Consider the following 27,858-nt stretch of genomic DNA (forward strand, 5'->3'; position numbering starts at 1 on the left):
GCAGTGCTTGCTTTAGTTTTGGCTGCTGGGATGTTAAACAAATAGGGAGCTCAAGCAGTGCACCCTTAACCTTTGCCAGCACCATCACAACTAACCACTCTGCTGCTGCCCCTGCAACATGGAAAACAGGGACATTTCCTCACCCTCTTCTTTTCATTACCTCCAGTTCAAATGATGTGTGTGCAGAAAATCTGCTAGTCAGATTAACAAACAAAACCAAACACAAAAACCACCCAACCCCACAAAACAACAAACTGACCCAACACAAAAAACCCTCTCAGAGGCTAGATTTAGTCTGAGAAGATAATCCATCTCTTATGTAAAACCTCCACTAATCAGGCACAGTGAAACTCAGACTGCCCCCAGGCAAGCACTCCCAACCAAATCCCCAGCAGCAGCAGGTACATGAAAGCAAAATGGGCAAGAAAAGAAAGAGGAAGCATCACAGAATGGTAGGGGCTGGAAGAGACCTCAAAAGATCATCCAGTCCAACCCCCCAGCCAGGGCAGGGTCACCCAGGGCAGAGCACACAGGATCCTAAGCATCCTAAGGCCACTGGAGCTCTCTGCCAATGGTATCCTGGACTGTATCAGAACAGTGTGTCCAGCAGGAGCAGGGAAGTCATTCTCCCCTGTACACTGCACTGGTTAGGCCACACCATGAGTCCTGTGTCCTGTTCTGGGCCCCTCAGTTTAGGGAAGATGTTGAGTTACTGGAAGGTGTCCAGAGAAGGGCAACAAAGCTGGGGAGGGGTCTGGAGCACAGCCCTGTGAGGAGAGGCTGAGGGAGCTGGGGTTGCTTAGCCTGGAGAAGAGGAGGCTCAGGGGAGACCTTCTTGCTCTCTACAACTCCCTGAAGGGAGGTTGTAGCCAGGTGGGGGTTGGTCTCTTCTCCCAGGCACCCAGCACCAGAACAAGAGGACACAGTCTCAAGCTGCACCAGGGGAGGTTTAAACTGGATGTTAGGAAGAAATTCTTCATAGAGAGAGAGATTGGCCATTGGGATGTGCTGCCCAGGGAGGTGGTGGAGTCCCCATCACTGGAGGTGTTTAGAAGGAGACTGGATGGGGTGCTTGGTGCCATGGTTTAGTTGATTAGATGGTGTTGGGTGATAGGTTGAACTTGATGATCTCAAAGGTCTTTTCCAACCTGGTCTACTCTACTCTACCCTGGAAATAAGGATGAGCCATTGGTGAAAGTAAGGTCTGAAAGCCCTGGTTTCAGCTCCTGTGCTGTGATCTTGGGCAAGCTATTCAGGACAGGTTTTCAGTTAGGCAGTTCTTTGAGTGCAGTTATTTAGAAGGGATTTAGCTGAAAAAGAAAATCCCTGAACAGAATTATCTCTGTTCTAGCTCAAAGCAGGACAGGAGTGAAAGAAAATACTTCTGATTTTTATTAATCTGCACCCAGCCCACAGGCTGCAACATGGAAAGGACAGACCCCAGAAATAAACCCTGCTCTGCCTCCAATGCCACAAGCATCCAAGTGGAACAAGAATCCCAGAATGCCAGGTTGGAAGGGACCCCAAGGATCATCTGCTCCAACCTTTCTAGGTGATAGGGGAGTTGAAATGAGCTGGCCCAGCACCCTGGCAAGCTGAGTCTTAAAACTGTGCAATGTAGGGGACTCCCCTGCTTCTCGTGGGAGATGATTCCAATGTCTGACTGTTCTCATGGGGAAAAATTGTCTTCTGGACTCCAAAGGGAATCTCCCCAGCAGGAGCTTGTCCCCATCACCCCTTGCCTTTTCCATGGGACTCCTTGTGAGAAAGGAGTCTCCATCCTCCTGGTAGGCACCCTTAATGCATTGGTCCATGGTAATAAGGGTAAATCTTGCAGGTCTGTTACCTCTTTGGCCACTGTGTGCCAGTGCTGGTGGCTTTCACAAACGTCCATCCTCTCCTTGTGGAAGAACCGGCACTTCTCGGGCACCAGGAGCACGTCGCTTACAAACTCACCCACTGAAAAACAAGCAGCATCCAGGGGTCACACACATGGCCAACACCCAGCAGAAAGCAGAGCCAGCAGCAGAACCCCCCAGAGGTCACACTGTGCTTCAAAGGTTTGCTGTGCTTTACAGGTTTGCCATCCAGAGGCACCTAGACAGAGAGGTGAGGTGAGGAGAATCTCATGGAGTTCAGTATGGCTAAGTGCAAGGTCCTGCACCTGGGTCAGGGCAACCCTCAGCATCAATGCAGGCTGGGGGATGAGGAGATTTCAGAGTAGCCCTGCAGAAAAGGACTTGGGGGTGCTGGTATCCAGCTCAGGAGCCCCCAGCACCAGAAGCACATGGACCTGATGGAGGAGGTCCAGAGAAGGCCACAAAGATGATCAGAGGGCTGAAGCAGCCCTACTACAAAGACAGGCTGAAAGAATTGGGACTGTTCAGCCTGGAGAACAGAAGGATCTAGGGGGGCCTTAGAGCAGCCTTCCAGTACCTGAAGGGGGCTACAGGAGAGCTGGGTAGGGACTTTTGACAAGGGCTGGGAATGACAGGACAATGGTTTGAAAGTGGAGCAGGGAAAGTTGGACATCAGAAGGAAATTCTGCACAGCAAGAGTGGTGAAATACTGGAACAGGTTGCACAGGGATGTGGTTGAGGCCACATCCCTGGAGACATTCAGGATCAGACCTTAATGTGGCCCTGGGCAGCCTGATCTAGTTGGAGGTGTCCCTGCTGCCTTGAGGAGGGTTACAGAATCGCAGAAGCAGCCAGGCTGGAAGAGACAAGATGACTTCTGAAGGTCCCTTCCAAGCCAGTGCAAGCTGTGAATCTCAACATGGACAAGGCAGAGCAGCAGCTCTCTCTCTGCAGCCTGACAGAAAAACAGACTCAGAGTTTCCAAGGTAAAGGCAGGAGCAGAGGCTGGTCACTGAAGCACTGTGTGAACCCTAAGGCAAAGCTGACAGTGCAAGCTAACAAACAGCTGTTGATGGAGCAGACAGGATTGACTGATGAGATTTCACACAATCTTTTCAGGTTCCATCTGCATATGGAAGTTTTCAAACCACTTAATCACCACTCTCTAAACAAGCTGCATCATACCAGAGCTGGTTCCAGCTGTTTTGCTTCTGTAAGAGCCTGGACATTTTAATGTGCCATGAGTGTTATCTGTGTCTGCAGTAGCTGGGCATCTGAGCAAGTCTGGTTTGGTTTGGTTTTGTTTTGCTTCCAGCTGGTTTAATTCAGGATCAACTGCAGCACATTCCCTGACTCGGGACAGTCTTACCCAAAACAAAAAGGGCTGGGAAATGAAAACCTGCTCAGGCCAAAAGCACAGAGTACAACCCAGTCAGCAAATGCACTGCATTCCAGCCCTCAGATAAGCACAGCCTCACCGACATGATGAAGCTCTGGCACAATCTTAAAACCAGACTTTTGCTTTTGAGGAAGCGGGGAGGAGGAGAAAAGAGAGAGAGACAAAATCAGTCTGGTCTACAGACTCTCAGTTATCACAGATTCACAGAATGGTTTGGGTTCAAAGGGACCTTGAAGATCAAGCTTGAAGTTCCAACCCCCTGCCATGGGCAAGGACACCTCCCACCAGCCCAGGCTGCTCAAGGCCTCATCCAACCTGGCATTGAACACCTCCAGGGAGGAGGCATCCACAACCTCCCTGGGCAACCTGTGCCAGTATCTCACCACCCTCACTGTAAAGGGGTTGGAACTAGATGATCTTGAAGGTCCCTTCCAACCCAAACCATTCTATCAATCTATGAATAAAGGCTTCTGATCAGAAAGCTAAAACTGACCAAGCTTTAAAGCTGAGAAGATGGTTTTGGGGACCAAAGGTAGGAGACTCAAGCTGATCCAATAATCAGTAATACAATCCAGACATTAAACAGCTCCTTTGAAAAGCACTGACCCCTAGCACCCTCATATAAGGCACATGGAAAGTTTTCTGCACTCACCTAGGAACTAGAAACCCTTTACAGGCTCCACATTAAGGACCTCCTATCCCATTCATGGCCACCATCAGAAGAGCAAAATCCTCTCCCTTTGCAGCTCAGAGCAGTGCCACCTAACAGTCTAGCCAGAGCTGTCAGCACCTCAGCAGGCTCAGCCCTGCTCCCACCATCCTATTGTGACCTTGTTTTTACAGCTGATTGAGAGTGCTAATGGGGTCCCCTCTCCTCCACTCTTCACCTTGGAAACACAAAAGAGCTTTCAGAGGTGGGGGGGGAGGCAGGAGGAGGTAAAACATGGCAGGAGACAAGATGCTGCCTCAAGACAGTCTGTGCATTAGTGTAGCAAGGAAGACACAAGAACAAAACCCCAGTTTGAGCACCACCCAGAAGTCACAGACAGCCCAGAGAAGCCTCATCCATTTACAACAAACCATTTGTGGGCTGCTAAAAGAGAAGAGGAAGGCGTTTCATAGACTGACTTGCAGCTCAGGTCTGCAAGCCAAAGCTGCCTTGCAGGCTGGGCTGAACAAGTCAAGAACACTGTGAAAGACACTAATTAAATATTTTACCAGTTTAATGCTTATCAAACTCCGGGGCAGTGTCACTAAAATCAGCTTATTCTCCAGCGGGGGGAGCTTGGGGGAGGATTATTGCTACAAGAGATGACGCCTCGAACATCCAGGGATCTTGCTTTCATCCTCCTTTCCATTAGGAGTTCTCAGCATAATCACCTGGGTTTGGTTGCTTCTCAAACCTGAATTTCCACCTCTAGAAAGAGCAGGATCTTTTTCCCAGGCTGTGTCCACACCAGCTTTAATTTGTCGGGTGCTTTATGACCGTTTAGCGCAGGGTGCTGAACACAGGAGGGGAGCAGCCACAGCATCCATGCAGCCCTGCACATTGGCTGTCTTCTCCTCCCTCAAACCACATGCTGACCTGAGGCACAGAGTCACAGAATGGTTTGGCTTGAAAAGGACCTTCAAGATATCCAGTTCCAACCCCCTGCCATGGGCAGGGACACCTTCCACTAGCCCAGGTTGCTCAAGGCCTCACCCAACCTGGCCTTCAACACCTCCAGGGAGGGGACATCCACAACCTCCCTGGGCAACCTGCTCCAGTGGCTCCCCACTCTCACTGGAAAGAATTTCTTCCTAATCTCCAGTTTAAATTCCCCCTCCTCAAGCTTCAATCCATTGCCCCTGGACCTATCACTACAAGTCCTTGTAAAATGCCCTTTCCCAGCTTTCTTGTAGCCTCCTTCAGGTAGTGGATGATGGAAAATGGGTCCCCTTGGATGCCTCCTGCATCTCAGCCTCCAAGACTGCAGAAGCTTTCTTACAAAGCAAGTCTTTTCCAGTGAAAAGAGACTCAGGCAGCTGAGACTAAGCTTCCTACTAAGAACACACACAGTGCAGCACGGTGCCAGGCACAACTGACAGGTCAAAAGGCACAAGGTAAACAAGCTAAACACGCTGCCTGATTCAAGTGGGTGGATGGATTCTGGAAAGCACCATGAAATCCATCATGGTTTATCTCATACTCTTTCCCCAGTTCAAAGTGAGGACAAGGGATACAGCTGCAAGGAGCAGGGCCTCTTTAACACAGCAAAGTTTAAATATAGGCAGTGAAAGAGAATAGAGATCTCTTGCCAAGACCGGAGCAGGAAGCCTGAGCACACTGAGCAGTTAAGTCTCCAAGGCAACAAAATATTAAAGCTCCACAAAAATAGGATCAGAGCATTAAACCCCCAATTTCTTTGTGCTGCTCAGATACAATAGCCTTCCAAGTTTTTATGGCAGTTGCAGAGAGAATGGGGATTTCTTTTTCATGCCAGGCACCATTATTCCACCACAGCTGGCATGGAGCTGCCGATCTGCTCGAGAAAAGCAGAGTTCCATCTTGTGGAAGTGAAAATGTACTGGAAATGGCAACCTGGGAAGAGAGAAGCCTGGTAAACTGAGCTAAGAGGCAACTCTTGGCTCCTCCCACAAGAATGCCCAAACATAAGCCACCCCAGACTCACCCAGGCACTTGTAGGGCACCACAATGTGAGTGTGGTCCTTGCACTGCTTCTTGCCCCTCTTGCACCAGCTGTCGATGCTGACAGGCTGATTGGCTTCCACAACGTTTGTGATCTGAAGGTCTGGATACATCTGTTGAACAAGACACATAGACAGGTTTCTTTTCAGACAAAGGGGCTCCAAAGCAGAAGCAGTAAGGCCAGCTCTCCACACAACAACCAAGTTGCAGTTTGCACATGGACACAGAGTCATAGAACAGTTTAGGTTGGAAGGGACCTGAAAGATCCTCCAGTTCCAGCCCCCTGGGCACAGGCAGGGACACCTCCCTCTAGCCCAGATTGCTCAAGGCACCATCCAAGCTGGCCTTGAACACCTCCAGGGAGGGGACATCCACAGCCTCCCTGGGCAGCCTGTTCCAGTGTCTCCCCACCCTCTCTGTAAAGAATGTCTTCCTAATCTCCAGGCTAAATCTGCCCTCCTCAAGCTTCAATCCGTTCCCTCTCATCCTATCACTACAGGGCCTTGTAAGAAGTCCCTTCTCACCTTTCCTGTAGCTTCTTTTGAGTCCTGGAAGGACCAGATTCTCTTCTGGATCAAGCTTACAACAGCTGAAGACATAAAAAAGCCCTCAGCCTTCAGAAATGGAAATGAGTCATCACTTCTTTGCAGCAGGAGAAAGCCAGGTCAGGGGCAAGAGCTGAGGTGTTTGGCTTTGTATGTAGTGGAAGAGAAGTATTTTTATCTTCTGTTCTGTCCCATCTGGTGCAGTCACCAACAAGCAGGGTTCAGTAAGATCTTCAGCCTCTCTTTGTCACCTGTCAATCTATTATGCACCTAGCTGCTCAGGTTTCCTTAGGCCTGCTCCATTTCTGGTGTATTAATACGATCCTCATGTCCTGCTGCAGCTCTGAAGTCCAGACACTGACTTATATTTAGGCTTCCACTACATGAACCAAAAGCAGCCCCAGTTCTATCAGCCTTGTAAAATAGCTTCTCAAAATTTTCCAGCCCAGACATGGTGTGCTCTGTCACTTTCCCATTTAAAAATACATTCCTTGTGGTAATTGATGTGCCTGTCACCTCAGAGGGGCAATTAAAGACTGTAGCTGTTGGCCTTGATGAGTGTCTATCTGGAGCACTGCTGCAAGGAGAAGCTGTTTATAATGAAGCAGAAGGAGCCTAGAAACACTAGACAAATATTTTCATTTCCCAGTGTTTTGGCTGAACACCTCACCAAGAGCTACACAGCCACATTCTAATCAGGAGAGGTGCCAGGTTCCATTTGGCACAACGTGGAGCAGCTGCTGATAAGCAGCTCAGGGAACATCTGGAGAAAGTCCTGCAAGCATAGACACCTCTCTGACTTACACACTGAGGACCTTCTGGGGCAGTGTAAAGTGATCTAAAGCAGAGGTAGCTCCTAAATCCTCCCTGCTCTTCCTGAGCAGTAACTCAGCAAGACAGCTCAGAGAACTGAGCTACTCAGACACAAGCTACTCTCCTGCAGGGTTAATTTGTTGTTGACTGCCTAAATTGGAATCCAATTCCTTAGCAGTGGAGGAGATTGAGGATCACACAGCAAAACTCACCTCCTGACAGTACTGCAGAATCTCCTCCTTCCTTCCAAAGCAGCTCTTGGTCCCAGAAGTGTCAGGCTCCCATTTCCCAGTCTGGATGTTCACATGCATATTCAGCTTCCCACAGAACATGGCAATTTGAGGCTCTGCCACTGCAAACCCTGTCCCAGCATTGGCTGCGAGTGCCTGTGCAGACAAACAAAAACAAAGCACTTGGATTGCACCATCTGATGGAGAGCAGAACAGCTGCATGGATCAGAAGCCCTCTGGCATCTTCACACAGAGCTTCTGCTTAATCCAGGTATCAGTGGAGCCTTGCTAACTTACTTCACAAGTTAGTATAAGCAGTTCCTTCCCACTGCTGAGCCCACTCCCAGTTTCCACCAGCAGCGTGCTTGCTTTTCCAGACTCCTTTCATAGAGTCATGGAAGCATTAAGGCTGGAAAAGGCCTCTAAGATTGAGCCCAACCATCAACCCAACACCACCATGTGCACCGAACCATGTCCCCAGGTGCACACATTTCTTGAACACCTCCAGGGATGGTGACTCCACCACCCCCCTGGGCAGCCTGACCACTCTATCAGTGATACCCACTCTACCCCAATATCCAACCTAGACCACCCCTGGCAACCAATATTGCAACAACAGCTTACCAAACCCAAGAGTATTGCACACTTCAAGGTGGTGTCTGAAAAACTTAAGCCAGTCATTGAAGAACAACAAATAACTTCTGGCAGAAACACCTCTGTGAGGTTCCACACAAAGCAGATGTTGATACAACTCATACAGTATCATAGTATCAGTCAGGGTTGGAAGGGACCACAAGGATCAGCTAGTTCCAAACCCCCCACACTAGATCAGGCTGGCCAGAGCCTCATCCAGCCTGGGCTTAAACACCTCCAGGGATGGGGCTTCAACCACCTCCCTGGACAACCCATTCCAGGGCTTCACCACTCTCATGGGGAAGAACTTCCTCCCCACCTCCAGCTTCATTCCATTCCCCCTAGTCCTACCACTACCTGAGACGTCCCTCTCCAGCCTTCTTGGAGCCCCCTTCAGATACTGGAAGGCCACAATGAGGTCACCTTGGAGCCTTCTCTTCTCCAGACTGAACAGCCTCGAAGTAACTGCAAGAATCCTGCCCAGAGTTCAAAGCCATTTGTTTCTCCCCCAATCTTCTATTATTTGGGATACAAACACCTCAGCTTCTTGCCCAAACAGACAAATGAAGAGGACTTCTGCTGAATCAGACCACAGCTGTGCAAACAGCTCCTCAGAGCCTGCTCTCTCTCGTCCAGTGCTCTCCTAGGGGCGTTCGTGCTGCCTGGTTTCTGATGCCTGCTCTCTGCACTTCCCACCCTGCCCCAGCAGGCAAAAACCCAATGACCCCGACCCAAGTTCAGGTCAAACTGCAGACTGATCAATGAAAACAAGGTCAGGATCCTTTTCTGAAACCCTGCTGGCTGACCAGAAGAAGGAGGGGAAAAAAAAGGATTAAATTAAATTGCAGGCTTGTTTTTTCCCTTGAAGAGAGTGAGTGGCTGGTGGGAGGTGAGCATCCCCTCCCTACAGAGCCACTGGCTGCTGGGAAAGGAAGAAAGGAAGAGGTATGAGGCAAAAAAAATCCAGATCAACTCCTAAATGGAAAGCTCTTTAAGGTGTTTAGAGGAATGAAATCCATTGCAACGACTTCAGACAAGGCAGATTAGAAGCAGCAAGACACAGAGGCTTCAGGGCACTGCTGCCCCTAAGCTGCTTTTTCCCCTGGCAGGCAGCACTACCCTAAGCCCCCAGTCCTGCCTGCAGATTGAACTTCTCCCTGCCATACTGTTCCAGAAGAAAAAAGGCAAGCATGGAATGATCCCTCCCAACTCTGTAAACACAGACACACAAACTTGGTTCAAAGAATGCCTTTTTATCTCTCTCCAAACAACCCCCACATTGGTACCAGCAACCACTCTGCAGAGAGTGCAAGGCTCGACACGTTAAAGGAAACAATCCCCAGCACAGTTTTGGGTTGTGACAACACTGCAGCTGCACCCAAGCACCAAGCTGAAATGAACACAAAGAAATGCATGATCAAATATGCACAACACATTAACCCTTGTAAGAGGGCAGCAGGACATCAAAAGAGATTAAAATCATCACGGAATGGCTGAAGTTGGAAAGGACCTCAGAGGTCATCTACTCCAACCTCCCTGACATGGCCAGGGATACCTCTCAGCTAGACTTGGCTGCTCAAGGCCTCATTCAAGCTGGCCTTCAACACCTCCAGGGAGGAGGCATCCACAACCTCCCTGGGCAACCTGTTCCAGAGTCTCAGCACCCTCATACTGAAGAGCTTCTTCCTATGATCCTCTCTAACCCTACCCTCCCTCAGCTTCAAACCATTCCCCCTTGTCCTGTCTCTGGACACCCTTATGAAAAGTCCCTCTGCAGCCTTCCTGCAGGAGCCCTTCAAGCTCTGGAGGGCAGCTCCAAGGTCCCCCTGGAGCCTTCTCTTCTCCAGGCTGAACAGCCCCAGCCCCCTCAGGCTGTCCTCACAGCAGAGGTGCTCCAGCCCTTGGCCCATGTGCTTGTTGTGAACGCTTTGGAGATCATTAACACTGCCGGGGCTTGCAGTCTGCTCTCTTCAAAGCAAACTTCCCAAGTATGCAGCAAAGGAAGGTAAGGAGAGGTGCAGGCTCCATCCCAGAGGAAACATCCGTAAGTAATCCATTCAAACCAGCTCTGGCATGAGGCAAGCTGCTGTTCAAACACATACCAAGCTCCTGAAGTCATGCCCACTCTCTATTTACATGCCGATGCAAGCTCCTGTTTATTTTCGCTGTCTCTCTGGCCTGACAGCTCAGCATGGTGAAGGTAATCACTCCTCCTCCTCCTCCCTGGATTGCTCACATAGTTTGCATATCAGGCAAAGGGGCTGTTGCCTCAGCTATACCTCACCATGCTAAATTCCCAAAGCCCACCAATTACTTGCTTGATTTCACCATTTCCAGTCAAATGGAAGAAGACTTCTGTGGAACTGCACTGCTGAGTGAGTTAAGGAACCTTGTTAGCCACGAGTGGGATCTTTAACCCTGGGGCTTGCAAAACAACATTTCTGAGTAATGGGCTTCAATTCTTTACCACTGCCAACTCAACTCCAGCCACATCAGTTGGAACTAGTCCTCCTCCCCCCTCTCCTCTGCTCTAATGAGGCCACAGCTAGAACCCTGGGTCTACTTCTGGGCTCCCTGGTTCTAGAGAGACAAGGAACTACTGGAGAGAGTCCAGCTGAGGCTACAAAGATGCAGAGGAGCCTGGAGCATCTCTGTGAGGAGAAGCTGAGAGCCTGGAGAAGAACAGCCTGAGAAGGAATCTTCTCACTGCTCAGCAAAAGCTAAAGGGCTGGGGGCCAGACACTTCTCAGCGGTGCCCACCAACAAGACATGGGGCAACAGGCTCAAACTGGAACCACCAGAACATGAGGAAGAACTTCCTTACTTCTTTGGGTGCTAGAGCCCTGGAGCAGGCGGCCCAGAGCAGTTGTGGAGTCTTCCTTGTCTGGAGATCCCAAACCCACCTGGCCACAGTGGTCCTCGGCAGCCTCTTGTGGGCGACCCTGCTTTAGCAGTGGAGTTGGGCTGGACAATCTCCAGAGCTCTCTTCCAACACCCACCCTGCTGGGGTTCTGTGGTTTAAGCATTTGTAGCTCACTGTACTTGCAAGGGCAGAACACAGTGAAGCACACCTGTACCAGGGGAGGCCACCCCTTCAACACTGTTAGGTCAGCAGTGAAGAAAGTTCCCTACAAGGGGTTTCTGGGACAAAGCCATTTTCTGTTGCCTCCCACAACTACCTCTCAACAATAAAAGCAGATCACTCAGGCTGATGGTGCCTGAGGTTAGTTTGCATTCAAGCATTACCATGCAAAAGGCAAGCTGGGGAACATGTAAACCGGCACGAAGCTTGGGATGCAGCCATGTCCTCAGTTAAGCTCTTCAGCACTTCAGAGCCTTCACCCACTCTACATTGCAGAGGAATGAACAAACTGACAGCACATTTTGCTTTGGGAATTTCCCAGCCATAAATGGAAGCAGTCACCTCCTTCAGTGCTGGGGAGCAACTATTACATCTCTGAGACAAGCAGAGTGACAGCTCAGGAGGGGCTGCACACATAAGGCATCCAGAGACTGAACAAGAAAGCTGGGGAGGAACTTTTACAAGGGCTGGTAGTGATAGGATGAGAGGGAATGGATTGAAGGTTGAGGAAGGGAGATGTAGACTGGAGATTAGGAAGAAGTTCTTGACAGTGAGGGTGGGGAGACACTGGAACAGGTTGCCCAGGGAGGTTGTGGATGTCTCCTCCCTGGAGGTGTTCAAGGCCAGGATGGATGAGGCCTTGAGCAACCTGGGCTGGTGGGAGGTGTCCCTGCCCATGGCAGGGGGTTGGAACTGGGTGATCTTTAAGGTCCCTTCCAACTCAACCCCTTCTATGAGTCTATGATCCAGTTCTGCACATCCTTGGTGAGCAATTTTTTAGTAGCTATTAACCTGGTACCAAAGATCCATAACCTGAGAGCAAGGTGAAGGTTCTTTAGGGAAGGACTGTTACACAAGTGATTATTTCCCTCCCTGGCACTTGCATTTCCAAGATGCTTCACAATAAATTCTCCCTGCCTTTTGGTGTAATTCTGTAATCCAGTTTGCTTTCTAAGACCAAAGCAGTATTTGATTCCATGAAGACATAAATCTCTGGCCTGTTAATGTCAGTTACATTCCTTAGCCTGTCACGCAGGGCCTGATTTACAGTCACCCAACACTGGAATTCAAACCTCCAAGTCATCTTCTTCCCTAATGGAAGTGTCTCTTGCCCAAGAATCCAGTCTCTTATTCACCTCTGGTCTCTGCAGCTTGTGACAGGGGTTTGATCAGTGAGCTTTACCCACAGAGTCCTGCTCTCAATGGTTTAGAAAGAGTTGTGTCTCTTCTTGCTGCAAGTTGTCTGCCATCTCACAGGAGGGATGGGAGATTAGACACCACAAATCATCAGAGGATGGCTTAGAGTGGAAGGAACTTCAGGGATCATCTACTCCAACCTCCCTGCCATGGCTCGGGATGCCTCTCAACTCAGCTGCTCAAAGCCTCATCCAGCCTGGCCTTCAACACCTCCAGGGAGGAGGCATCCACAGCCTCCCTGGGCAGCCTGTTCCACAGTCTTACTACCCCCATACTGAAGAACTTCCAAAGATTCAGTCCAAACTTCCTCTCAAACCATTCCCCCTTGTCCTATCCCTACAAGCCCTTGTAAAAAGTCCCTCCCCAGCCTTCCTGTAGGATCCCTTCAGGTACTGGAATGTTGCTGTAAGGTCTCCCCTGAGCCTCCTCTTCTCCAGGCTAAACAATCCCAGCTCCCTCAGCCTCTCCTCACAGGGCTGTGCCCCAGACCCCTCCCCAGCCTCCTTGCCCTTCTCTGGACACCTTCAAGAGTCTCAATGTCCTTCATAAACTGAGGGGCTCAGAACTGGACACAGTACTCAAGGTGTGGCCTAACCAGTGCTGAGTACAGGGGCACAATAACTTCTCTGCTCCTGCTGGCCACACTATGCATGATTAGCCAGAACGCGAGTCTTTACTCCAGCAAAACCATGATGGATGAGAGCTTAGCAGGGAATCTTAGGCTCTCTTTCTCTTTATCCCAAAGAGAACATTGCTTTTAAGGAAAATCCAGGCATATACATAAACAGAGAACAGAGTTTTGGTGCAAACACATCAGCTACTGGACGTGTTCACCGCGTGTTGCACAAGCGCCATGAGAGATGCTGGCCCCAGAAGGGCTGCAAGGCTTGAGAAAGAGAGGAAAATTCACCCTGCCTGTGCTTCCCCTCAAGACTTCCTCTGCTGCAATCCCCAAGCAGCCCTGGCTGGATTAAATAAAAACCACCACCAAGATTGAGTTGTTTTAAAACTGAAGCTCCAGCTTCTGGAATTTATAAGCTGCTGAAAACAAAACAAAAAGCTCTGATGGTGCTGGTGGCCAGGGAACACAGATTAATAGCTGCTGAGGGCATTCACTGCCTCAGAAGAAAACACACAGAGCATTTTGCAAGATTGTCTGCAGGTCAGATCAGATGTCCTGCTCAGAAAGTATTCCACAACCTATTTGCTGCCTCACTGACACAAAAATGCCAGGCAGGACCTGGAACGATGACTTGTGCTGGCTGGTTTTAATTAAGTGAAGCCCCTCAGAAGTAAGAGAGTTTATTAAACCAGGAGACACACAAAGCACAACTTGGGGAGACTTCAGAACATGCTGTTCAGCACAGTCCCTAGGCAGAGAGATGACATTTCCCACCTTTGCTTCAAGAAGCAAGCAGCAAGCTTTTCTGGAATGAAAACAACCCCAACCATTTCCTATCTGGAGCACAACACTGCCACTCCTCCCATGTCAGTGCGATATCCACAGCTCTGAAGGATATAAATTGAAGCCTCTGAAGATCACTGAGGAATTCTAACAGGGCCTTTGATATAAAAATGAGCCTTGTTACCTTATCAGCCTTCCTGTGAGCATAACCCTCCACGGCTGCCGCTTTGAAATGCGTCACCGTTGGAACCTCTCGCCCTTCCCTTGGCTGAAAAACTGGCAGGAGGTGCACTTGTGCAGGGACCTGACTGCTTCAAAGCCCAGCTGCAGCCTGCTCCCTACAGAGCAGGGAGGGGTTCTCCTTCCATAAGGAGAGGCTAACCCCTGGCAAAATGCAAACCAAGCAGGACAGACTGAAGGAGTTGGGGCTGTTCAGTCTGGAGAAGAGAAGGCTCCGAGGGGACCTCATTGTGGCCTTCCAGTATCTGAAGGGGGCTCCAAGAAGGCTGGGGAGGGACTGCTCAGGATCTCAGGTAGTGATAGGACTAGGGGGAATGGAATGAAGCTAGAGGTGAGGAGGTTCTTCCCCATGAGAGTGGTGAAGCCCTGGAATGGGTTGTCCAGGGAGGTGGTTGAGGCCCCAGCCCTGGAGGTGTTTAAGCCCAGGCTGGATGAGGCTGTGGCCAGCCTGATCTAGTGTGGGGTGTCCCTGCCCCTGGCAGGGGGGTTGGAACTAGCTGATCCCTGTGGTCCCTTCCAACCCTGACTGATTGTATGAAGCTGGCAGAGAGCCTTGACACCCAAGAACTCCTGAAGAGCACACTTACAACTCCACTGGGTTCAGATCTGCAACCTGTAAACCGGAGCAGAGCTTGCAAATTGGGTTCCATGCTTTGTTTTCCTTTGCCCCCTCTTCCTGCTTTTATTCAGCAGCTAGGTGGCTTGAACCCAGGAAGGCTAATGAATGCCTGACACAGCAGGCAGTAAATCTCCAGCCTAGCAGCTCATCCTGGCTTTATTGCTTGAGTTTTTTTCTTTTTTTTTTTAAATTGCTGATAATTACAATAATGCACATGGGCAGGGGGCCAAGACAGGAAGAATTATTGTCTGCAGGCAGATCTGGTGTGAGCTGATAATACCAGCCTGGGTTTGCTTTGGAATTTAAATGGCAGAAATCTCAGTAAAGCAGTCTTTGGCTTACTTTTGACTTGCTGGAAGGGGTGGAGCTCTCATCTGCTTGTCCTTTATTGACTTCTGGGGGAGAGAATCCTGCACCAGCAAAACCAAAACCAAACCAAAGAAACCCAACCCCAACTGGAAGCCAAAATGCAGCAGGAGCTGCAGTGCCAGCTTGGGTGCAGTTTATATGTAGATGTTTAGGGTTAAAATGCAGCATTGGGAATTTCAGTGGCAATAATCTAGGTACCAGAACAAGAGGACACAGTCTCAAGCTGTGCCAGGGGAAGATTAGGCTGGAGGTGAGGAGAAAGTTCTTCCCAGAGAGAGCTGTTAGCAATGCTGTTAGGAATGTGCTGCCCAGGGAGGTGGTGGAGTCCCCATCCCTGGAGGTGTTCAAGAGGGGATTGGATGTGGCACTTGGTGCCATGGTTTAGTCATGAGGTCTGTGGTGACAGCTTGGACTTGATGATCTTTGAGGTCTCTTCCAACCTTGGTGATTCTGTGGTATTTCCCTATGTGCTGACAGCAACCATAGAATTGTCTGGGTTGGAAGGGACCTCCAAAGCTCATCATTACAAAGCAGTGGTTACTGCTGAAACCTGGAGCTTATGTTTATTCCTCACTGCTTTTGCACCTTCCTCTTCCTCTCTGTAGGGAAGGAAGGGAAATTTCCAACTACCTGTGACTCACAGGCTGCCTTTCTGCCCTTGGAATTTGTGCTAATGAGGCAGCAGATTATTCCCCCGCCCCCCCCCCCCCCTTGATCATGCTCCATAAACCAAACCTACATGAGTCATTGGGCAGATAATCTGCCTGTCAGACATTTGCACTCAGGAACTGCCACTTGCAGATAGGGAAAGCAGCACTGCAGGCAGCCCTGGTGCAGGGCTGGGCTCAGGGAGCAGCCACCAAGGGCAGCAAGGCCACGATTCAGCAGAGTCTTGGCTTCCTGAAGTTGTTTGTGTAACATGGGCTGCCTTTGGCATCCTCACTTCTACCCCTCAAGAGACAAAGTTCAGAACAACTCGATTGGAACATTCCCTGAACAAATGTTACTGTACTCAGAAGTGTCCTTTAAAAACAGATTGACTAAAGCCTGTGTGTAATGGCTGGGGCTGGAACACTTCTGCACCAAAAACACCCTGGAAATTAGTGGGGGGAGAAGAGGTAGGAAGGAGGAAGGAGGTAGGCAGCACTCTTATGCCCTTACTAAGCCTTCCCCAGTGCACAGGTAGGTCCAGATAAGCCTTACTAGCCAGGCTGCCTTCCACAAGGACACAAGGAGCAATTTTCATGCTGCACATATGGCTCCTGCCTTCCCCTTTTCAGCAAAACACAGCTATTTAAAGTACCTTTTTTAATGGAGCAGTTCTAAGTCACATTCCAGGACAGAGAGCCAGACCTATTTATTACTGGGCTAAACAAAGGCACAAAGTCAAGTGACTTGCCTCAGGTCACAGTCAGTGGGCTCAGCCCGTTTAATCCTCAACCCCTCCTCGCTCCAATCTCTGTCATCGTTCTGCCTTGCACAGCAACACTAATTACTGCTTTCCCACATGAATTAGTTGGGCAGCTGAACCACAGAGCCTCAAGATGTCCTGTTAGCCAGCCAGCAAGTGAGAAAACTTCAGTGGAAGCTCATGTGCTCATGTACACTGAAGATCTACTGAAGGAAAAAAGCCACAGGGGTAATTTTGTCCTCCTGGACAGTTGGAGGGGAGAGCTAAAACAGAAGGTAGGAAAGCAGCCATGGTTTAATAGTCTTTCACTCTGCCTAGGAAGAGCATCTGACCCTCCTTCCACATCTAACCTTCATAACTGAGCTGCCTGTTTAATCATAGATGGCTTAGGTTGGAAGGGACCTTGGAGATCATCTACACCAACCTCCCTGCCACGGTCAGGGACTCCTCTCCACTAGACTTGGTTACCCAAGGCCTCCTCCAGGGAAGGAGGCATCCACAGCCTCCCTGGGCAACCTGTTCCAGAGTCTCACCATCCTCATACTGAAGAGCTTCTTACTAAGATCCAGTCCAAACCTACTCCCTCAGCTTCAAACCATTCCCTCTTGTCCTGTCTCCAGACACCCTCTCCCGAAGGATCCCTTCAGCTACTGGCAAGCAGCTCTAAGGTCTTCCCCAGAGTCCTCTCCAAGCTAAACACTCCCAGCTCCCTCAGCCTATCCTCATAGCAGAGCTGCTCCAGCCCTTGGATCATCTTTGTGACCCTTCTCTGGACTCACTCCAACAGCTCTGGGTCCTTATGCTGGGGGCACCAGAAGTGGATGCAGTATTGAAGGTGGGCTCTCAGCAGAGCAAAGGGGAAGCATCACCCCTCCTGACCTGCTGGCCACACTCCTTGTTAACAGGAGCTACCAGGAGCAGAAAGGCTTCACTGCCACCAGCACATGCATGGAGGACCACCAGGATATGCCATTCTGGGGGTAACTTCACCACATGGCTCAATAACAATTCCACTTTTTAAGGCACTTCAGCTACCTAAGAGCCAGTGAGTATCAGCGTGGCTGTGGTGGAGTAGTGGCCCTGCCAGAGTTGGATAGTAGTTGGACTTGCTGATCTGAAAGGTCTTTTCCAACCACAGGGATTCTGTTACCAGGATACAGAGATCCCATACCACACAGTAAAGCACATCTACAAAACCTTTTATCACTTCAAAGCAAATCTGTTTGGAAGCAAAAATAACTTCTGCCTTAAAACATCCCAACTCCCCCCCAGACAACTCACCCACTTGCTTCCCAAGTGGACAGAGGTAGCAGAAAGCAGACCCTGAGAAACTCTTATTAACATCAGGCAGGCAAAAACCATCAAACCTTCAGCATTGACTCCAACTGATTTAGCATTCCAGAGGGGTACAAACCCAAAGAGAATCTCTCTCAAAGCAGCATGAATATTTGTCTTGGAGCTCTTGGGAAGCTCACTGGGAGCTTCACACACAAGCCTGCAGTGCAGAGCCTGCTGTAGGAACCTGTGGTTACTGCCTAACCACACATCTAACCGCTCCAGTGACCCCAGTTTGAAACCCAGATACTGTCTTTGTCTAACACACAACTAGCCAAAAGCAAGCATGAAATCCAAGGGCACATTTTAACAGAGCAGCAAGAATCTGAAGTGGCAAGGAAAAAAATACCTGGAGAAAAATGCAAGGTAAAGGAAAGATAACTCATGGGAAGGCAGCTTGCAATGCAGTTTGGTTTGGGTTTCCACCATTTGTGAGATCAAGTTTCTCTCCCTTTCAAGGTTCATAAATTCACAGAGTGGTTTGGGTTAGAAGGGACCTTAAAGGTCATCCAGTTACAGCACCACTGCCATGCACAGGGACACCTCCTACTAGCCCAGGCTGCTCAAGGCCTCATCCAGCCTGGACTCTAACACCTCCAGGGAGGAGGCATCCACAGCCTCCCTGGGCAACCTGTTCCAGTCTCAGCACCCTCACTGGAAAGAATTTCTTCCTAATCTGCAGTCTAAATCTCCCCTCCTCCTGCTTCAATCCATTCCCCCTCATCCTATCACTCCCAGCCCTTGTCTAAAGTCCCTCCCCAGCTCTCCTGGAGCCCCCTTCAGGCTCTGAAAAGCTGCTCTAAGCTCTCCCCAGATTCTTTTGATCTCCAGGCAGTATCACAGATCAGCTATTTCTGTGCACAGTCATTCTGCTCCAAAACAGTTGCAAAACCACTCATTTGGTAGCTCAAAGTCCTGCAGTTGGGCTGCACATGAACTTCCCTACAGCAGACAGGAAGGATTCAGAAGGCATTGCTCTAACTGAGGGGAGGGTCATCCTGAAACACCCCCCCCAAACACATTCATTGGCCATTCTGCCCTTCAAACCACCCAGATCAAGCTTCAGATCTAGAAGAGGAAGCCACAGGATTCAGTTCTTGGCTTTCCAAACCAGGCTAACAACCAGCTTGGAAAAGAAGAACCCCACAGCTAAAACAGAGAGCTGCTTTCATCTTCACTGCTGCTCCCAGCGCCTGGCCAGTACATGATGATCCAGCCCAAAATTAATACATCACCAGAAAAAGGATGGAACAGCCTTGCTGTTTTCAGGGTCCCAAGTGAGGAGATGTTTATATTTAAAATGTTTCAAGTTCTATTCAAAGCACAGGTTCTTCCTGCAAGTCCCAGCTCTCTGAAAATAGCCAGGAGTTAGCAGATATTACCCAGAAAGGGGAACTTCACTCTAGCTCTTATTAAATATATTCAGGAGATAGTACAAATTAGGATTTTAAGCTACAAACATCTCCCCACACCCTCCCCCACACCTCCTCCTGTTCTTTATTCTGAGAGCTGCTGCTGCTGGCTTGTTACGGAGCATCTTAGGCCACAGGAAAAACGTGGCCAGCAGAGCTGGTGAGACCTCCCCTGGAGTACTGCATCCAGCTCTGGAGCCCTCGAGACAGGAAGGACATGGACCTGATGGAGCAGGTCCAGAGGAGGGCCACAAAAGTGATCAGGGGGTTGGAGCACCTCTGCTATTAGGACAAGCTGAGGGAGCTGGGGGTGTTCAGCCTGGAGAAGAGGAGGCTCCAGGGAGACCTGATAGCAGCCTGCCAGTACCTGAAGGGGGCTACAAGGCAGCTGCAGAGGGACTGTTTCCAAAGGCCTGCAGGGATAAGATGAGGACTAATGGTTTGAAATGAGAGAAGAGATTTAGACTGGGTGTGAAGAAGAAGCCCTGCACCATGAGGGCGGTGGAACACTGGAACAGGCTGCCCAGTGAAGTGGTTGAGGCCCCATCCATGGAGATATAAAAGGTCAGATTCAGCATGGCTCTGACCAACCTGCTGTAGTGAAGGATGTCCCAGCTGACCTCAGGGAGGTTGGACTAGATGACCTCTGGAGGTCCCTTCCAACCCAAACCATTCTATGATCTTTCAGGCAGCACCTTTACAGCGCTGCTCACAAACCAAAAGTGTCTTAGAAAGACCCTTCACTACCTAGAGAGAAAGAAATCAGTGCTTTAAAACACATCTTGCTGGTGCAAGGTTCCCCACCTTGCAAGTTGACTCAGCTGCAGGAAATGGTATTTTGTTTTTATTACAGAAAAACCCAACATAAACATCACCCCAAGAACAATTAGTTTGCAGTCAGCTGCCCCTTAGGAGAGGTTCCTGCCGCTTCTGGCTAAGAAAAATGAACACAGGACAATTAACTTGGCAAAACCACCTCCAATTCTCACCAAAGAAGAACAACAAAATTGATCTCCCAGCTTCCTGACTGCAGCTATTTTCAATCCCAGTGAACAGCAACAAAACTGATGCAAAGCCATCAGGGCCACGAGGATGAGCAGAGGGCTGGAGCTGCTCTGCTATGAGGACAGACTGAAGGAGTTGGGGCTGTTCAGTCTGGAGAAGAGAAGGCTCCGAGGGGACCTCATTGTGGCCTTCCAGTATCTGAAGGGGGCTTACAAGAAGGCTGGGGAGGGACTTCTCAGGATCTCAGGTAGTGATAGGACATGGGGGAATGGAATGAAGCTGGAGGTGGGGAGATTCAGGCTGGAGGTGAGGAGGAAGTTCTTCCCCATGAGAGTGGTGAAGCCCTGGAACGGGTTGTCCAGGGAGGTGGTTGAGGCCCCGTCCCTGGAGGTGTTTAAGCCCAGGCTGGATGAGGCTCTGGCCAGCCTGATCTAGTGTGAGGTGTCCCTGCCCATGGCAGGGGGGTTGGAACTAGCTGATCCTTGTGGTCCCTTCCAACCCTGACTGATACTATGATATTATGGCTGCCAGTTTCTTTCCACCAGTGCTGGCAACCTGGAGGTGAGCAAGCGAGAGCAGGATGAAGAACAAGCAGCACAACCTGCCTGAAGGAGCACAGAGGCTGAAGTGTGGGAAGGTGGCTCGGAGCAACGCTTCCCCCTGCCAAGAATCAGATTTTGCCATGCTTGTTTATTTTGAAGCTTGTCACCCCACAGCCAAACAGCTCACAGAAGAACCCCAGTACTGAGAACAATCAGACTCAATCTCACCCTCTGCTCCCTTCTTCCAAAGCAGAGGGGACAAGGTAGACTCGAGAAGGATCTTCTTGACTTTGAGAGTGGCAGAAGGCTGCCCAGGAAGGTTGTGGAGTCTTCATCTCTGGAGACTTGCAAGGCCCACCTGAATGTGTTCCTGTGTCATCTGCTTTAGGTGATCCTGCTCTGGCAGGGGCTTGGACTTGATGGTCAGAGCTCCCTTCCAACCCCTACCATTCAGTGATTCTATCTATCCATCCCCTGGAGCTCAAACACTAGCTTCAGCACTCTGACCCAGGAGAGGTCAAAGGACAAAATGCCTTTTGAAGTACCTCTAAAGTTTTGTCACCACCAGGGTCAGAGGAAGTGAAGAAAGGACCTCGGTAATGGCTTAATGGCTTTCCATTATTCACTCTATAAAAGCTAATCCTCCCCTAATTTAGGAGCATTTTAATTTCTGAAGCATTAATTTATCAGCTGGTGGTTTATTAGTCACAGCCACCTAGCATAACTAGGCCAGCATTCCAGAACTTTAATGGATGTATTAAACAGGTCCTCTAAGGGAAGCAAGCAGGCTCTACTGCGAGGAGCTGACTGATGCTGTCAGACAATGATGTGGTAATTTATAGGCTAAAGCTGGCTAGGTTGAGATCCCCTTTATTGAGTTTGCTGATCCAGAAAGTAAAACTGGTTCAACAGAAGCTAGCCTAGAACCTCAAAGTGCAACCAGCAGGATGAGGGAGGTGATTCTGCCCCTCTATCCTGCTCCCACTTCTGCTGCCCTCATAACCATTTCCCCCAAGTTTCCTTCAGCATTTTCTGGCAGTTCTCAAGGGGGGGATAGACAGCAGGGCTTTCTTCTCTCCTGTCTGCTTAGCTGAGCTACAAATGAACATTAGATTGGTGGAAGAATCACAGAAAGTTTGGGGTGGGAAGGGATCTTTAAGGGTCATCTAATCCCCCAACTCTGCAGTCAGCAGGGACATCTGCAACTGGAGCAGCTTGCTCAGAGCCCCAACCAACCTAACCTGGAATGGGCCCAGGAATGGAGGATCTACCACCTCTCTGGGCAACCCAGGCCATGGTAAAAAACTTCAGGGAACCACAGAATCACTGAGGCTGGAAGTCCTCTAAGATCACAGTATCACCAAGGTTGGAAGAGGCCTCAAAGGTCATCAAGTCCAACCTGGCACCACAGACCTCATGGCACCAAGTGCCACATCCAATCCCCTCTTGAACACCTCCAGGGATGGGGACTCCACCACCTCCCTGGGCAGCACATTCCAATAGTTAATTCCTCTTTCTGAGAAGAACTTTCTCCTCACCTCCAGCCTAAACTTCCCCTGGCACAGCTTGAGGCTGTGTCCTCTTGTTCTGGTGCTGCTTGCTTGAGAGAAGAGACCAACCCCTTCCTGGCTACAACCTCCCTTCAAGTAGCTGTAGACAGCAAGAAGGTCTCCCCTGAGCCTCCTCTTCTGCAGGCTAAGCAACCCCAGCTCCCTCAGCCTCTCCTCACAGGGCTGTGCTCCAGACCCCTCCCCAGCCTCCTCGCCCTTCTCTGGACACCTTCAAGTCTCTCAATGTCCTTCTTAAACTGAGGGGCCCAGAACTGGACGCAGGACTCAAGGTGTAGCCTAACCAGTGCAGAGTACAGGGGTACAATGACTTCCCTGCTGCTGCTGGCCACTCTATTCTTGATGTAGGCCAGGATGCCATGGGCCTTCTTGGCCACCTGGGCACACTGCTGGCTGAGGTTCTCACTGCTGGTTCTCAGGCTGAACAAGCCCAAGCCCCATCGCTCTCAAGCAGCCCTGTACTGCAGCTGCACACCTCCATGGTCAGCCCTTTGCTGAGTTTTAAGCAATGTGACACTTCCCTAAGAGCTTGGAAGCACAAAGCCACGAGGAGCTGAAAGCTTTATTACCGCCGTGGAAGCGCCAAGTGCCTGTTCCGCAGCAGCCAGGGAAATTGCCCCTGGAAAAAGAGCAGGCACAACAGTTTCACACAATCTAGTTAGGCTTTAGAGAGGCCATATACATCAACAGCTCCCAGCACCTCAGCAGGAATACTTCTTCAAGGTTGCTGAAAGGTACTATTTATTTCTTTAAAACCACTTCTCCAGGCTGTCCCTCTTCACACAGCTGAAGTGGGTTTTATTCTGCCACCCCTCTCTCCCTCCCCATGTTCTCCAGCTGCAAGTGCAGTAGAGGAAAAACCTGCAAGATTAGAGACTCATAGAATGCTCTAGGTTGGAAAGGACCTCCAAAGGTCATCCATTCCAACCTCTCCTGCAGTCAGCAGGGGCATCCTCAACTACATCAGGCTGCCCAGAGCCCTGTCGAGCCTCACCTTGAGAATCTCCAGGGACGAGGCCCCAGCCACTTCCCTGGGCAACCTGTTCCATGTTCCAGCACCATCACAGTTCAGAACTTGTTCTTACCAACCATCTAAATCTGCTCTTCTCCAGTGTGAAGTCATTTCCCCATATCCTATCACTGCAGGCCTTTGGAAACAGTTTCTCTCCATCCTTCAAGTACTGGAAGGTCTGCCCAGAGACCTTGCTCCTTCTCTTCTACAGCACAGATGAAGCTGGCAGGCCAAAGCTTTCTACATAAGACCCTTCCCTGGAGCAACCAGGGGAGCTGTTTGCCTAAACAAAGTAGGACACCAGGCATGTCAGAACAGCAAAGCTCTTGAAATGCACCAGCATCTGGGACAAAAGGACTACAATGATGCATTCTAGTCAGTGCCCTGCATGGAAAGAGGGCATTAACATGCTGGAGACGGCCTGTGGAAAGCCTCCCATAGAGTTCTGCTTGGAAAATTAGCCTGATGTTCTTCTCATCAGGCTAATTCCCATGGGAAGCAAGTTGCAGAAGCTTGCCCCAGATAACCGAGTGCAACGAATCCATCCAGCCCCAGGAATTTCAGGCTCAGCTTCAGGATGCCACCGCTTCTCCAGGCTGAACACCCCCAGCTCCCTCAAGCCTGTCCTTGGAGCAGAGGTGCTCCAGCCCCCTGACCATTTTGGTGGCCCTCCTCTGGACCTGCTCCATAAGCTCCATGGCCTTCTTGTATTGAGGGCTCCAGAGCTGGACACAATACTCCAGGTGAGGTCTCACCAGAGCAGAGCAAAGTGGCAGAACCACCTCTCTGGATCTGCTGGCCACACAGCTTTGGCTGCAGCCCAGGGGGCAAGTGGCCTCTAGGGCTGCAAGCTCACACTGCCTGCTCCTGTGTGGTTGCAAATAATTCTGTATTTTCCTGTTTGGAAGAGGCTATCAGAGAGGAGAAGAGGGGGAGGCTGTTTACTTTTTCCTCTAAGAAGCACTTCTTGCCTGCTCAAATGCCCTTGTCCAACGCGGCACACACTTGAGTGAGTAATAAACAAGTGGTGAGACACCACAAACAAGTTTTACTTTCCTTGACCCTCCAAGCAGGCAGACAGCAGTGGAAATGCTGACTTAACATAACAGCTAAATCCCATCACTGTGCTGGGGATTGGAGGGGGGGAAATTGATTTGTGTATTGATGCAATAGGCCACTCATCATTTTCCTAGCCATAGGCTGAGTGGTTTATTTCAGTGGAGCTTTCTCAAAGTCAAAGGATGAAAATGTTGCCCAAAGTTCAGCATGAAAACATTGCCCCAAGTTCAAACCCTGGGGAGAAGTGGGTTTGGTTTTTACCAGTTAAGTTCAGACACAGCCCACTAAGGCTAATCTCATCCTCAAAGCCTCATTTTGGACATCTGAAACGAATTAAGGCATTGAGAGCCCTGAAGAAGCTCCTTAAGACACTCCAGCTTAATTATCTTTGAGGCTGCCTCTCCCTGCACAGTCCCCACTTAGCCCAAACAGCAGTGGTACCAGCACCAGATGAATGTGTCTGATGAGGCTAGGAACATTTAAAGGACTCTGAGAATTTTGGTGTAGAGCCATAGAATGGTCTGGGTTGGAAGGGACCTCCAAAGGTCATCTAGTCCAACCCCCTCTGCAGTAAGCAGGGGCATCCTCAACTAGATCAGGTTGCCCAGAGGTATCTGATTGCAACACCAGTCAGAGGAGACAAACAGGTCAGGTAACTGGCACAAAATAAGTTCCTGAGTGTCTAGGCTGGGTGGCAGTTCTGAAGCCTGGACAGCAAAGACTAACTACCCAGCTGCACAATTCCATTAGGGGTTGTCTATATTTCCACACCTGAGCCATAAAAAGAGATGTAAAGATTAGCCCAGAGAGGTGGCAATAAGAAGAACAGTCCTTTTGCTTTGGGGCCACTATTTGTTCCCCAGGTTAATTCTGGCATTCTAGCAAACACTGCTAAGGCTTGGGGCAGAGCAGCTGGGAAGTTGCCTGGTGGAAAGGGACCTGGAGTTGCTGACTGATGTGAGGGTGAAGCTCAGGCAACAGGATTTTAAGTATCACAGTGTCACTAAGGTTGGAAGAGACCTCAAAGATCATCAAGTCCAACCTGGCACCCAAGACCTCATGACTAGACCATGGCATCAAGTGCCACGTCCAGTCCCCTCTTGAACACCTCCAGGGATGGGGACTCCACCACCTACCTGGGCAGCACATCCCAATGGCTAACAACTCTCTCTGGGAAGAACTTTCTCCTCACCTCCAGCCTAAACTTCCCCTGGCTCAGCTTGAGACTGTGTCCTCTTGTTCTGGTGCTGGGTGCCTGGGAGAAGAGACCAACCCCCACCTGGCTACAACCTCCCTTCAGGTAGTTGTAGAGCGAGGTCACCCCTGAGCCTCCTCTTCTGCAGGCTAAGCAACCCCAGCTCCCTCAGCCTCTCCTCACAGGGCTGTGCTCCAGACCCCTCCCCAGCCTTGTTGCCCTTCTCTGGACACCTTCAAGTGTCTCAATGTCCTTCTTAAACTGAGGGGCCCAGAACTGGACACAGGACTCAAGGTGTGGCCTAACCAATGCAGACTACAGGGCACAATGACCTCCCTGCTCCTGCTGGCCACACTATTCCTAATGCAGGCCAGGATGCCATTGGCCTTCTTTGCCCCCTGGGCACACTGCTGGCTCATGTTTAGGCAGCTGTCAATCAGCACCCCCAGGTGCCTCTCTGTTTGGGAGCTCTCAGCCACTCTGCCCCCAGCCTGTAGCTCTGCATGGGGTTGTTGTGGCCAAAGTGCAGCCCCTGGCACTTGGACTTGTTGAATGCCATCCTGCTGGACTCTGCCCATCTGTCCGGTCAGTCGAGGTCCCTCTGCAGAGCCCTTCTGCCCTCTAACTGACCAACTTCTGCTCCCAACTTGGTGTCATCTGCAGATTTGCTGATACCTGACTCAATGCCCTCATCCAGATCATCAATGAAGATGTTAAAGAGGATGGGGCCCAGCACTGATCCCTGGGGGACACCACTGGTGCCTGGCTGCCAGCTGGCTGTGGCACCATTCACCACCACTCTCTGGGCTCAGCCTCCAGCCAGTTCCTAACCCAGCACAGAGTGCTGCTGTCCAAGCCACGAGCTGACAGCTTAGCCAGCAGTCTGCTGTAGGGGACAATGTCAAAGGCCTTGCTTCACTCAGCAGCCAAGGTGTCGCAGAGAGGACCAACTACCCCTTCACAGACAGGAGAGGGAATCAGAGCAGGAAAACAGGTCTGCCCAACACCACACTGAGTATTTCCATATGCAAACTCAGCCCCAGTATCATCTTGCTGCAAGAGGAGCCTCTGCAGTTGAAGACATCCACATCAATTCCAAGAGGCTGCACCACTCCAGCACATTCAGCCTGGCTCTGTCTTGATTCAATACTTCTCATGGCATGTGGTGGATTTTGCAGCTTAATGACTATTTTAATCCTCTCCCTCGATGGAAAACACACCAGCCTGGGTGTGATGGAGACCCATCCTGCTAGATGGATGCTGCTCAAGGAGATACTGCAAAGCACAGAAGCCATTCCAAGGCAAACAGTGCAAAACAAAAAGCTCTGTGCTTTGCTTGGATCTGGAGTGTTTAGTGCTGGCTGCTAGGAACAGGGAGTATCTACCAGCCCCCTGTGAGGGCACAAGCTCAGAGGCAGGTCAGCAGCATCCTCTTCAAGCAAAATAATTAAGTGGCAACTCACCTCCAAGTCAACAGCAGGGGAATTGCTGCTGCAAGTGGAGCTCCAGCCAGCTGGTCACATTAAACCCATCTCAGGCACTTAACTCTGCTGCCAGCTGTGCTGAAATGTTTGTTATGCCCTGGGTTCTGTGATCAAAATCAAGTTAATAATCACAGACTATTAAATAGAATAACAGAGCAGTGTGAGGAAAGCTATCAGCCACTCAGACAACAACACAGGCTCTCCTTGCTCCTGCTCTCCTAACAGCACAGCTGAAGCTTGCAGGCCAAAGCTTTCTACACAAGACCCTTCCCTGGAGCACCCAGGGGAGCTGTTTGCCTGAACGAAGTAGGACACACCAGGCCAAGCTCTTGAAATGCACCAGCACCTGGGACAAAAGGACTACAATGATGCATTCCAGCCAGTGCCCTGCAAGGCAAGAGGGCATTACCATGCTGGAGTTGGCCTGTGGAAAGCCTCCCACAAGGCTCTGCTTGGAAGAATGTTCTTCTCATCAGGCTAATTCCCATGGGAAGCAAGCAGCAGAAGCTTGCCCCAGCTAACCGAGTGCAACGAATCCATCCAGCCCCAGGAATTTCAGGCTCAGCTCCAAAATGCCTGTTGTCTGGAGTGGGGATTTGGCATTTCAGCACAGCTGAGAGGTTCCCTGCCATCCTAACAACCCTGCTGCAGGAGGAATCCAGCTCCTCTTCTTAGTCCTGCTCACAGCCATGCTGCCGAGTCAAGGACCTGGGGGACAAGGAGAGAAGGCAAAAGGACTTCAAGGTGGGCAGCCT

At 50.2% G+C, this 27,858-nt stretch overlaps 1 protein-coding gene across 5 annotated transcripts in view; it reads right to left on the reverse strand.

The window, feature by feature from the left end:
- APLP2 (amyloid beta precursor like protein 2) overlaps positions 1 to 27,858 on the reverse strand; it is a 65,628-nt gene that overhangs the window by 24,619 nt on the left and 13,151 nt on the right. For all 5 annotated transcript variants that reach the window (XM_054176214.1, XM_054176213.1, XM_054176212.1 and 2 more), the window contains exons 2-4: positions 7,518 to 7,691; positions 5,931 to 6,060; positions 1,847 to 1,959 (exon numbers count right to left, since the gene is read on the reverse strand). In XM_054176214.1, coding sequence (XP_054032189.1) covers positions 1,847 to 1,959; positions 5,931 to 6,060; positions 7,518 to 7,691 — 417 coding nt within the window. The remainder of the gene's footprint in view (positions 1 to 1,846; positions 1,960 to 5,930; positions 6,061 to 7,517; positions 7,692 to 27,858) is intronic.

The sequence above is a fragment of the Dryobates pubescens genome, chromosome 34, assembly GCF_014839835.1.
Source record: "Dryobates pubescens isolate bDryPub1 chromosome 34, bDryPub1.pri, whole genome shotgun sequence".
Classification (NCBI taxonomy): domain Eukaryota; kingdom Metazoa; phylum Chordata; class Aves; order Piciformes; family Picidae; genus Dryobates; species Dryobates pubescens.